We start from the raw sequence: 14,301 nt of genomic DNA, 5'->3' as shown, positions 1-14,301 counted from the left end.
CTGCATTTACAGATAAAAAGGGAGGATGTTAACAATGTGTGGGAGCACGCATCGTTAATGATATTGAGCATACACACTGGCTGATGTTCGTGATGTATCGTTAATGATATCAGTACGATACATATGGGCACAAAAGAGTTTATTCATTAGACCAGTGGTTCCCAAACTGTGTGCTGTATCAGCTTACGGGCACCATGATTCAAAAAAGTATGGGAACCACTGCCTTAGACCAATGATTGTATGTAGATTGCACAATGGGGTTATTCTGAAAGGCAAAATCACTCTCTAATGGACAAAACCATATGCACTGCAGGTGGGGCTGATGTAACATGTGTAGAGAGTTAGATTTGGTTGTTTTATTGTTTCTATGCAGGGTAAATACTGTCTGCTTTATTTTTGCACTGCAATATAGATATCCGTTTGAAGTACACCCCCACCCAAATCTAACTCTCTCTGCACATGTTAGATCAGCCCCACCTGCAGTGCATATGGTTTAGTCCATTAGAGAGTGATTGTGCCTTTCAGGGTAAATCAGAATAACCCTCAATATTTGAAACAAGAATTTTTTTTCTAATATTTACTAAATTTAGGTTCCCATGTTTGCAAGGGCATAGGTGCAGGGGTTGCAGCTGCTATGGGGCCCAGAGCTTTGGGGGCCCATCTTCCCTCTGTAAGATAGATGTGCTATCTATAAGTATCAGCACTGTCTGGTAAATAGGGGCCCTTACAAACTTTTGCTATGGGGCCTGCAGGTATGTAGGGTTATGTGCTTGTTTTGCGATGCTCCATGCTCACGTAGTCACTGGTTAGCTATTCTTGCTGTAGGATCCAAAGCCACAGACACCGGGCAAACAATGTGGCTGTAGTGGCGGGCATAAAGTGCATAAAGTGCCCACCATCACAGAATTCTTTCCATATTTATCATACTGAGGGAACTACAAGATACCAACAGTGCATGCTAGAGGGTTTGTTTATTATCACACACACATACACACACACACACACATATATGGAGAAGACCATAAGGACATTACGAGTAAGGATGGCACAAGACAGGTCGGCCATCACAAAGGCACTGGCAGGTAAAAATCCAAATGAGAACGAGCAACCAGTAGCTAGACATTTTGCCACCGAACCCCACAAGCTGTCAGACCTAAAACATATGATTGTGGACCACATTCCGCAGTCCCTGAGGAGAGGAGACAGGGATGCGAATTTACTTAGGAGAGAGACTGTTTGGATACATTGAATTCCACCAAGCCATATGGTCTCAATGACAAGTTGCCATTGAATGTATTCCTTTAAGGACATGTCTATCCGAAGAAGGGACCTGCACTCCAACAGATGAGGGGACCACAGACTGAAAGACTGGTCTAATATAAAGTGCCACGTCCTTAACAGGACAAGAATTCAAATGTGTGCATTTTTCTTCCTCTCCTTCTTCTCGCTATCACTTTATATACCTTCTATTATAATATGTTTTGACCGTTTTCAGATATGAGTTATGGGGAGGATGCCATAGATATGGGACACCTGCAGCTAGGATACTGGGACACCTGCAGTTAAGATATAATGGAGCCTATGAGGGTGACAGAGCTCTAGTATCCATGTCTTCAATCCGTTTCTCCAATAGCGAGGTTTCTTGTAACTTTTTAATGCTAACTTTGTTTTTTCTAACTGGCACTAAGGTTCTTATGACACAGAGTGTGTCACTTCAATATATGTGGGACACTTGATTACCGGACCTCTTATATGAGGGCACCGCTTAACAGATGCACCAAGTTTTTCAATGATGCGTCTTATACCTATTAACAGCACTTTCATAATTTTTTGTACGTACACTCTGATGCGATAAGTTTTATGCGTGACCCAAATTGTAATAATGCTATTAATGTATTGCACAACGTTATCCAATCACAGCCTGCTGCTCCAGTCCACTCGGAGAGCTCCACTATCCAGCCAATAAACGGCTAACACAGTCACCTAGGTGACCCTTGCGTTCCACACATGAGATGAATGGAACTCATGAACCAGGAGGAAACCAGCGGCTGGGCTGACACCTCACTTCCGCTAAATCACTACCGGGTACGGACGCACCGGCGGGACAGAGCAGCACAGACCTGATTGAATGGTGGCATGATATTCACCCTTATTTAAGGTGAGCACGAGGTGTCTTTCTTGTTCTCACCCACACCTTGACAAAGGGGCATGCCAGCCCAGAAACGTTGGTTTTCAGGCTTTGTGATTAATACACGTTTTGAAAAATCCAATTGAGTGCCGCTGCATGCTTCTTTCCTGTTATATATATATATATATATATATATATATATATATATATGAATATAACTTACATGTCTAGCAGCGTCCGCCCGGCGGCTGGGTGCACACCTCTCCGTCCCCATCTATTGTTATTGTTGTCATCCACAGGATGACGTCCGGCGGCTGGGGGCGTCTGCTTGATCGGTCTCCCGGCAACGGGAACAGGAAGCTGGCGTCATGCACGTCGATTCATCCCCAGGTTGGGGGCGGAGAGGTGTGCACCCAGCCGCCGGGCGGACGATGCTAGACATGTAAGTTATATTCACTTTGTCATTCAGTATGCTTCTTGGCTATGCACATGCACATCGTGTCTTGAGAAAAGTGTCTGTGTGACATTGAAACATTGACTGCTTCGGCAGCGATGAGCATGTATTGATTCTTTTTGCATCTATCCATAAAAATTCATTTGAAAGTCCTCAGGAGTGACGCCTGTTTTTCCAATCCTGTTTATTCTTTGGAAGGCACCCGGGGCACCTTATCATTGATCATTGGGAGTGCCGGCTCTAAGCACCCTTGTATATATATATATATATATATATATATATATATATATATATATCATGGACGAAGAATAGGCGGCACTCCGAGGATTTCTTTTAGAAATTAGTATTCAGGTAACAAGACACCAACGTTTCAAAACAGTGTTTTACTATCACCTTGACAAAGGGGCGCTAGCCCCGAAACGTTGGTGTCTTGTTACCTGAATACAAATTTCTAAAAGAAATCCTCGGAGTGCCGCCTATTCTTCGTCCATGTTATCTCCTCCACTTGGAAGGCACCGGGGTATTTTTCTGGAAGGGAGAGTGCCGGACTGCACACCACAGCATATATATATACTATAGATATATATATATATATTTTTTTTTTTTTTGCTTTATTTGGCACTTATAGCATACATATAAATATTTTGTTGCAAGAAAAACACCAGTTTAGGCATAAACTTGGGAATACTAGCACCTGATGATAGCTTAGAGATGCGAGTTCACAGTGTTATCAGTAACTGTGACAGTCACGAACATCTAATGCATAACAATGTAATTAAGTGTCATATAAACAAAAGCGCATAGGCTCTACATAGATTTATTAATACATTTGCAAGTGGCATTTTCCACATAACACGTAATGTTAATTAATGTTCACAGCATTAAAAAAGAGAAATAGCAATCTTGTATCCTTCAGTAGTTCAAATGGAAATGACAATAACTAGTACAAAATATATCAGCGCAGCTGATGTACTACAGTTATTAGGTACGAACAGCTGTAAGTCAGTAAACTTCCAGTGTCTATATTATGCATTAGGTGCAGTGGCAAATTAATCCACTAGGAACATGGAACAGTTACTGCCCGGCTGGCTGGCTTGGCTGCAACTGGACAATCCTTGTAACCTGTACTTGATGTTAACCCCATGTTATCCTGTTCCTTTTTTACCTAGTTAATAAACCTTCACTTGGTTAAGTCACCTGCCACGTGGATCTACCATCGCCAGGGCCGGATTATCAGTGGGCCTAATGCTGGTCATACCCTGCAGCAAATGGCAGCACGTGCTCCTGTGTGAATAGCTGAGACTGCTCCCTATCTATGAAAGATCTCACACTACACCAAGCAAGGAACACCCAATGCAGCTGCTGTGTAGTGAAATGGGTCCCGGTAAGCCAGAGCAGCCCTGTACCACAGGTAACCCGCTAGCTCTAGTATCAAGTTGAAGTTAGGTGCAGTTCTTGTATGGTCAGCTAGGTGCCAGGGAGCCTACTCTACCTGGCCCCTGACTATTGGCCACACACTAACAGCACAGGCAGCCAATCATTGCTGGCTGCAAACAGTTAACAATGATGACAAGCCTGGAGTGATGTGCATGACCATATGGGTGACCCCATTAAGAAGATCGACTTATTATCAACAAAACATATTACACAGCTAAGATAATATCCATTTATTTATTTATTAACAGTTTCTTATATATCGCACACATTTTCCCCTGCACTTTACAGAGAATATTTGAGCATTCACATCAGACCCTGCCCCAGTGGAGCTTACAATCTATTTATTAAGCTTGGTGAAGTGATAGAGTGGCTGGTACTTTATCACCGGCCAATCAGCTCCTACCTGTGAAGTTGAATTGGTTTGAAAAATGACAGGTAGGAGCTGATTGGCCGGTGATAAAAAACAGACACTTTATCACTTCACCAAGCTTAATAAATCAACCCCTATGTTCCCTACCACATCTACACGCACACACAGACATTCTAGGGTTAATTTGGTTGGGAGCCAATTAGCCTATCAGTATATTTTTGAATTGTGGGAGGAAACCGGAGTACCCGGAGGAAACCCACGCAAGTACGGGGAGAATATACAAACTCTGCACAGTTAGGGCCATGGTGGGAATTGAACCAATGACCTCAGTGCTGTGAGGCAGTAATGCTAACCATTACACCATCCGTACTGCCATTTCCTCCAACATTTCAGATTTATCTGCTACCTACAGTATAAGTGAACACTATCTTATTCTCATTTTTATGGGACACCTGCGTTAGAGTTTGACAGGTGCATCGCACAGAGATTGTGAAGGGGATGTGTTGGTTGGCCGGCAGCAAAGAATGGTAGCAGCTAGTTCCAATGCTGTGGATGTAGCTTTGGACCATGTGACCGATGGAAGCAGTAAGGTCGGTGGAACGCCAAGTTGACTAATAAGGTATGTCCCATCAGCAGAATCATTTACTGGATGGGATCTATATCCAATTGTGGCATCAGAGCACACTAGGGGCTGATTCAGAGCTTCTTGCTAGGCTGCGTGTGTTCGGAGCCTAGCGAATCCTGCCCTGCACATGCTATCCGAGCCACTGTGCAGTGCTGCAAATGGATGTACGTGTACACATCCGTTCTCTAGCTCCTGCACAGAGGATAAATCATTTGATAGTTACTTACCATCGAATGATATCTCCTCATGTCTCTGGCACTTGTAGCCACTGCGTGACCCAGGAGTCAATCCATAGCTGCTGGGTTCTTAGAGAATTTGTGGTGGGTGGCGACATCATCTGCCCGCCCACAGGGAAACGTCTGTGTTCACTGGGGCTCGCCCACCATTTTGGTGGAAACACCCATGAAATGCCAGGGGTTTACCCCAGAACCCCCCTGTCTGTCAGTCCGGCTGCGAGCACCTTGGTTGAAGAGAGATTTGCTGTAGCAACTATGCGCATTGGCCCTCTGTCGGCCAGGGTGCGAATTCGGACCTGCTGCGTGCAGGTCTGAATTGGCTCATAGAAGACACCTAGGCCTGCCTTCGTCCACTAAGGAACTTCAATCCTATTCGGTTCTCAACCTGCCATATAGTTGTCGGTGCTGGCAACTGGCTCTAGCTGTCAACTCCTTCACTCCCCCTTATGTTCACAGTTGCCTTCTTCTATCGTGGACATTACATTGTCTGACTGTGGCTCAGTGGAATCATATCGTGTCCATGTGACTGTGCACAGGATATTTCTGCATATCTTGTAGGTGAGTGTATTGTAGGGGAAATGTTATTAATATAATATAATGTTTGTTGAGTGTGCATGCTGGCATTAATAAAATGTTTGTGTGTTGGCATTAATACAATGTATGTGTGAATGTTGCACTTTCCTTGTAAATGCCAGTGTGGTAAGCTGGAGGAAGCAGAGATTGTACTGGTTGAAGCATTTTACACATTTGTCTCAACCAAAACAACCAGTTACGGTCCGTTATATTAGACACTAAAGTATATAGTACTGCAAAGTGCATTCACATGCATTACAAAGTACAGCAGACTGTTCAGCATGGGTGACACTGACACTGTGTTATGGTACTGACAGCTAAAGGCTGCAGGGTGTACTGTGGAGTAATCACAGTCAGGTCGGGATTCATAGAAAAGAGAAATATAATTTATGACAGGAAAGAAATAGATAAACCTAAAGGCCATATAAAAGGGATAGAAATACACATAGCCAGTGATACGGTGTGTACACACGCTTCAATATGCTTTAGATTTGATGTTCTATTCTATTGTCCATTGGATTTGGCATAAGATCTTTACTTTTGCATTAGATTCGATATCAGTGGAGGCACAGTGTAAACATTCCATTTACTAGATTGTATTTGATATAGTCTTGGCTGCACAATCTAGTATTCTATTCGACATAGACAAAATGGGCGGACGAATCGGCATCGATTGCGGATCGAAAGCATCTAAAAAGAAGCAAAGTCGAATCGAAAACATGTCAAATACGAAGCATGTGTATACCCCATTAAAGTGATTTGAATGTAAGCTCTAACGAGCAGGGCCCTCTCTCCTCATGTGCTTTTCTTAGAATATATCTCTGCCACTGTTATAATCGCCTCAGTGTCCACTGTTGCAACTGTCTTTTTTATTTACCAAGTACTTTTCCTAATTTGCATATGTCCTGTAAATCGCAATCTATCCTGTATTGTTGTTTGCTCATCTATGTATTGTCAGGCGCTACGGAACCTTTATGGCGCCATATAAATAAAGGATAATAATAATATTTAAGTTTGTAAACATAATACAATGAGGCCAAACACAGTTTGGGGCATTGTACAATTGCAACATATATTTTGTACTTTGTGTATTACTCTTTATGTATTTATTCTGTAAGGTGTTACATACCTCATGAGGCTTAAAATAATTGCAAATAAATAAGTAGGTAACCACAAGGGATAATACACTCTGGAATAAGATTGAAAAATTGTGGAACTGAAGAAATCTGCTGCCGTTATCAATATGCAAGTAGCATTGTCATCTCTAATGGGCATTGCAAACAATGTATTCAAATCCTTAAAAGGGAATGTGGAATAGAAAAACACCACCTAAGCAAGAACGCGAGAGCCAGCAGCGGCACAGCGCGGTTCACTGCTCCTCTTCACACTTGCTGAGGTGAAAGGACAAATCTGCTGCCTCTGCCTTTTTCCAGCTGCCTTGTATGTTCATGATAAAATCAACAACCACAGCACATCAATGATACATATTGGACAAGGAATACGGAGGATGCTTCATTACGATTCATGTATTTCTGCCCAGATATAATCAGCTCTTACTAGACAGCGAAGACTTCAGCAAATGCTATCTAGTACCAGTGCAGCATGGTATATTACAGATCCAATTTATGGCCTACATAAAATATAGAGAAGGGCTTTAAAAGTTTAAATTAATATTGTAAACTTGTATTGCAAATTAATGAGCTGTGATATAAAAGTCTGCAGTCAGAGTTTTCATTTTACAGTGAGCAAAGAGCACTGCTCCATTAGGAAGACATGCAGTGAAATGTTGTTTATTGCATTAAGCTACATACTGTATACAGTACATAATGGTAATCAGAGTGATTTTAAGTATATATTTACAGATATCTGCTGTTGAGGAAGCAGAGTGCTTGGGGCCAGGGGATCTGCTTTCCAAGCAAATATCACGATTAACAGTAACCCTGTTTTATGAGAACTTTATACATTCTGGCAGTAATAACTCATCTCTTATCGCAATGACCAACATACTGGCACATGGGCCGATTATTTGCCCATAACCAGTAAGTCATTTGAATGTATTTATTTAATGGATCATAAGTAAGTCTTATCCCTTTGAGTGCCAAGTGAATTTGTGAAAATTGGTGTGAAAATTGCCAAGCAAACATTTTTATTCATCATAATGACCTGCAATGGTTACCTTTATTTAGGAAATCTAATCTTTTTTTTATTTGAATTTATATAACAAATGTGAGCAACGCTGGCATTTTTAACAGATATTTTGCGCATCTCTCACAGAGATGTTGGCACTCAAAGGGTTAAGAACGGGTTCAGAGGTATTTGTTAAAGTCATTGGACACCATTTACTGTAATAACACCAACAAAATAAGTCCATATTTGTACATCACAGTGTATATAAGATACAGATTACATCTGTGTGAGAGATGGTCCAGTTCTCACAATTGCCATACTTAATACATGACTCTATACAGTAGAAGTTCATAGCATTCATTTCTCAGACTTAATATAACGATCCATCCCTCACCGGTATATTCTTACTCTGACGCGAAAGCAAAGGGAATTGTGTTCTCAGTGAGTAGCTAGATGAGCACAAATACAGGGTGAGTATCCCTTATCCAAAATGTGTGCGGGACCAAAAGCATTTTGGATAACGGACTATTCCGTATTTTGGAATACTTTTATATTTGAATGCGGTATCTTTTGGAATACTTTTATATTTGAATGAGGTATCTTCTTGTATCTTAGACACTGTGGAGGTTATTCTGGTTGGTGCGGAACTTTCCGAATTCTTTCGGAGCTGACCGAACGCCACGCTGTGCGGACATTGTAAGAACAAATGCCCACATTCGGACAGACTCACTCTCTAAGAAGAGGGTGTGTTTTCGGACCACATCCAAACCGTGGGAACACAAAGATTCTGCACGGTCTTACAGCGTCAGAACGGACGGGAAGCTGCCCGTACGCACCGATGCGGTGTATTTACGCAAAACTCACGACTATTATCTGAACTCATAAATCTGTCACATGACACACTTATGCAAATAGGCTACCTCATAAAAAAGGGTTTGTTTGTAATTGTAATCAATTAAATCCTATTTGATACTTAAACAAAACACATTACTACCACTTTACATTAACCCTTATGCCCAAATGTGTGGTGTTATTGCTGAATGTAAAAGTGACATATAAAATTATATTATTGGTACCAATTTCTGACCATTGCTTGCAGTGTAAATGTGGGTAAAATAGCAAACATGCAGTGGTGTTTTAGCTTATCTTTGTGTCTTTAAGTAATGGTCCATTTAGGCAGCAATGCTTCCAATTGAAGCAATGAAAAGAGTGTAATTAATGAGTAATGAGTAGAGGAGTGGATTGTATTGTGTTCAGCTGACAGTGCTTCAGATGCGGGCATACTAATTGGGCGAACCGAATGCCTAGCACATGAACAAGTGATCTCCGCAAAGGGAAACTTGCTTATGAAGACCGCATATTTCATGCATGTTGGTTCGTTTGCAGTCGGTGTGCTTTCCGAATGCACGCCTACCAGAGTTCGTGCACTCCCTCGTGTACGCCCATATTTACGCCCAGGTTTTCCTTCTTTGAAACCACGCCCTTGTGTAAGTCCAAATGACGCTCAAAAACTCCCATATTTCCTGAGTCAATTCGGTGGACATTTCTGTACGGTATTAGTGAGAACGAGTACGGAGACCATGCGTTGCACATGCACACAGCGCTGCCTACGCATGCGCAGACGGCTAAAATGCGCCCTCCGAAAGAATTCGGAATGGACCGCATCGACCAGAATAATGCCCTTAATTTGAATGCCAAGCAATCATTTTCTTGCACATATTTAGTGCCAGTTACATAATATGCCCCCAGTAGTGCCAGTTACAGATATGCCCTGTAGGTTTTAGCAAGAAAAAACAAAGTGCATTATGGAATGTATGGTTTCCGGACATTTGGATAAGGAATACTCAAGCTGTAGTAAAATTCCACATAATACAGAATCCTGTATACCATCCAGTTACCTGTGAGGCGTCCTGAGGAAAAACTGCATCAAAGGCAAACATCTTTGGTGGTATCTGGGACCCTCTCTTTTGGAATGCATTCTGCCCCCCGCAGGATAATGGATCATACAGCGTAATCTGTTTCTTCCTTGGATCAGCTTTCAGGAAAGAACTGGAATCGGTTGACTCTCCCACAAGTGTGGAACAAATGCGCACCATGACCTTCACCTGTGGATCAAGATAAAAATGATCTTTTAATTATATTATCTAAAATATATTAACCAATAAATAATTTGAATATGCATTTCAATGTGTATACAAACTATTACATGACTGGCCTATATACCACTGCAATAATGGATTTGCTTAAAATGGCAGAAGAATATATTCCTGCAAGCAATTTGGCAGTGCAGTAGTATATCCTCTCACACTGTCATCAGTGTATCTTGTTTTTCTGTTATACTCTTGTTGAGCTCTCAAGGTCGTGATGTCATCTGTGACATCATTATAAATCCTGTCTATAGAATAAGTATTTTCTATTTCTAAGGTTACCATGCAAAAATAACCAAGGTTGATGTAGTCCTGCAGAAATATCAATAGACATTGATTTTCTGTATACTCCATAATGATGGTTAAAATACATGCATCGTGACACTTTTTAACAGAATACATACAAAAATGCTGTTTCTCTAGGCTGTACCTAGTAATGAGAGGTAAGGAAAATGAAGACAAAGTGTACTGATTTCCATAGTGCTATGCACAATATCCCACTGGCTTGAATTAGAAGTCTTTGTGCTATAACAACATCATTAACCCATAATAAACAACTCACATGGAGATGTTTAACAGTGGTCACCAAATCTATGCTGGGATATTCTAACTGTGTTTCTGAATTAAGCAGCCCCATGTTCCAGTCATGTGACTAAGATTTATTCAATTAATTTTGTGATCCAATATTGTACCTGACCCTAAGGCACCAAAGGAGATTTTAAAATACATATGACAAAATACCATAACATTTTGAATTTAAATTTGTAGATGACAGAAAATCAGTAATTTATTGCTCATCGTTACTGCCAGGAATAATGGGGGCAATTTAGAGGTGAAACAGATTATGCACAGCTGCCATTACTCACAGATTCTAAATTTCGATTATATGCAAATGCCAGTTCAGGCATTCCTCTTGTGTACTTCCAATGGAATACCCTGAGGAAACCCTGCAATGCCCATTTTCTTCTCTTAACAATGCTCAAGTGCACTGGTGGATCCAATCTCTCCACCATCGATGCACAATCTGGAAGCAACATCAGTTCCTAGAGCAGCAGCTACCTGGCACAGCGTCTTCCATGTAAAATATTCTTATGATATATTCACTGTTGCTGTGGTGCTGGGAAAGATTGCAGCCACACTGTGAAGCACACCTCATACAGAAAACTTGGATGAAGCCAATCATGCCCATGACACTCCCATAATACACCCAGAACACCAACTTTTTGCTAATAAGTATTTTATCTGGGCTAAACATACGCTGTCTGGCAATTATACTGCCTAACGTCTGTTCTCTCAGCTGCATCTATTACAAGTGTAGCAGTTTTCCTATATCAACTAAAGTTGCAAGTTTCCTTTCTATCAATATATGTGTAGCTGATTTCATTTTCTTCCCCAGTTCCCAAACAAAACATTTGCCTGCTGAATACAGGCATTGGCATGACTTTGTATAGAAACTGTTACCGTTGAAGAATTGGAAACCAAAACATATTTGAAGTGACTGGAGACAGTTTCAAGTGGGGAAAATACTTTACAATTGTACTATTTCCTGGCTGGCCTTAACTAAAGGGTTTTGCCAAAACAATTATTGAAAAGAGAGGGCAGAATAATCTTCAATCACATTTTGCTGAAAGATACCATGGGGCAGATTCAATTAGTGCAGAGGTTCACACACTAAAGCTGCCCATACACGCTGCTTTGTGGGCGTGCTGTACTAGCACAGATCACATTGCATTGCATTGCATGTTCATCCGTTGTGCATGCAATTTGATGCAATTTGATGAAACCTAAGTACAAAAAGTATGTGCTTGCACATACTTTTTGTACTTAGGTTTCATCAAATTGCATCAAATTGCATGCACAACGGATGAACATGCAATGCAATGCAATGTGATCTGTGCTAGTACAGCACGCCCACAAAGCAGCGTGTATGGGCAGCTTAACACAATATATTAGAACAGGAAAACCTTGCTTGCTCCCTACAGAGGTGGGATGAAAACTAAGCAGTATTTCATCTGCTGTAATAACCTATTCTATCGCCTTGCAAATTATCGACTGACACTACCTTCTTACAGCTTGCCATGCTGCTGGTACAGTACCGTGCAAACCACCTGGGACTGAGGTTGTTCTGAATCTTATTTCCTTCTTGTTTTTGTATAGATTTAGCTTCTATCACCATTGTGATTGTAATTGGTTCTTTTTTTTTTTTTTGCTTGCTTGCTAAAAATTTTGACTTGTGTAGTACAATAGTATATGCTGGATATATATAAATAATAATGTATTCCTGGGAGATTTGCTGAGCAGTACTTCTAAATTCATTTGTTTTAGGAGGATGCCTCAGAGTTTACTTTCAAATCTTCTGTAAATACCAGAACTACCTAATCTACAGAATATTACCCAACTACTCACATTGCTCAAGCAATCCTCATTCAATCACACACAAGTCTTTATAATATGATATGATTGGTTTTCCCTCCCATTGTACGTTATTTTGGATAAATTCCTACAGCATCACTTCCTCCAAATTCCTTCAAGATTTCCCTTGGTGTCTAGGACTACGTGGTCTTACTGACTTTAGTGGTCTCATTTTCATATACTTATTTTACACAAAGGAGAGATGCATAACGTTCAAAATGTACACCAATGGGAAGAAGATATGGAGAGCACTTCTACTTGGAGCAATGGGACCAGGCATGTAACAAATGGCATAAAGCTATCAATGGAGAATAAGGAACAAGGGGAGTATGAAGACAAATGGCAGAGGTGAATAACATGTTTGGGCTAGTGATGTGGATAGTAAGATGTGGCTTTTCTCCTGGTACTCCAGTTTTCTCACACAACCCAAAATTAACCCTAGAATGACTGTCTGCGGGTACATGCGGTAGGGAATATAGATTGTAAGCTCCACTGGGGCAGGGATAAACTATTCTTTATAAAGCACTCCAGAATATGGCCCGTATTCTGGTCGGTTCGCATGGACCAGTTTGTTTGCATGGGGGCCGATGGTGGGCGCAGCAGCATTTTTGAGCATGTGCATACGCCGGGTGCGTGCTGTCATGGTGGTCAGACTGTTCGCCGGGTGCACGCACCCAACATTGCAGATGTGGGGCGGTGCCGGATAGTCGCGCCCACGGGAACATCTCCCTGCACCACCCCGGCCTCGCCTCCCGATTATGCCCAGCTAGTGTGAAGGCTCTTGCAAGCTGGCTCACATCCCGGATTTTGTACCCGGCTTGCGATCCGTCTTGCAAGTGCTTTCTGGTGTGAAAGGGGTATTATTTTAGAAAATGGATGTGCCCTTTATTTGAATTATTATACCTGTTTACTTATGTTAGCAATAGGTTGGAATTATGTAATGTTAGTACCATGCACATGCATTGACGCTTTATCTGGGTACTCTGGTTTCCTCCAACAATCCAAAATTATACTGGTAGGTTAATTGGCTCCCAACACAATTAACCCTAGAATGTCTGTGTGTGCGTGTACATGTGGTAGGGAACATAGATTGTAAGCTCCACTGCAGCAGGGACTGATGTGAATGTTCAACTATACTCTGTAAAGCGCTGCGGAATATGTGTGCGCTATATAAGAAACTGTTAATAAAATAAATAGAGGTGTTTTGAAAAGCCCTAACAATGTATTGTCAGTGGGAAGCCAAGCAGCATACCACTAGAACACGACAATGGATCCTAGACCTGTTCGCTGCCTGGTGAATTAGGTCTGCAGATTATACAAGTGCTGACTGGCAACCCCAGAGGCATGCCGGAGAAAAGATAATCATTTGCTCACAGTGATGATATATTCTTGGAAGCAGCTAAATGAATTTATCGCACAGTAATCATTCAGTGTGAGCACGATGAAAAGCAAAGAAATTAGTTTGCAGAGAGTAAGTCATTATCTGAGAGCTGTGAAGGGAAACAAACAGGTTATTGCAGGAGTGGAGAAAGGAAAGTATATACACTCGGAGGACGCTCGCTATAAGATGCAATCACATATTGTTATTGGAAATTGCTCAGATAGACCCATTCTAAAATTCTGGATCTTGACAACTGCCATGGTTCAGTGCCTGCAATAATTCAGCATTGCGGGGAAACTGCTACCAGTTGAAACTGCAAATTAAAGCAGCAGATATTTATTTCTATCTCCTACTAATTTGTAGCATGGTGCCTATGTACCATTTTTTCAAAGATACTGTGCCAATATACCA

General features: G+C 41.4%; 1 protein-coding gene across 3 annotated transcripts in view; it reads right to left on the bottom strand.

Moving 5' to 3' along the window:
- Window positions 1-14,301, bottom strand: part of KIF26B (kinesin family member 26B) — a 345,725-nt gene that overhangs the window by 63,353 nt on the left and 268,071 nt on the right. For all 3 annotated transcript variants that reach the window (XM_083176235.1, XM_083176236.1, XM_083176237.1), the window contains one exon: window positions 9,849-10,055. In XM_083176235.1, the coding sequence (XP_083032361.1) occupies window positions 9,849-10,055 (207 nt within the window). The remainder of the gene's footprint in view (window positions 1-9,848; window positions 10,056-14,301) is intronic.

This window comes from Crinia signifera, chromosome 3 (genome assembly GCF_055691185.1).
Source record: "Crinia signifera chromosome 3, ASM5569118v1, whole genome shotgun sequence".
Lineage (NCBI taxonomy): Eukaryota > Metazoa > Chordata > Amphibia > Anura > Myobatrachidae > Crinia > Crinia signifera.
This window is presented reverse-complemented; position numbering and strand designations above follow the sequence as displayed.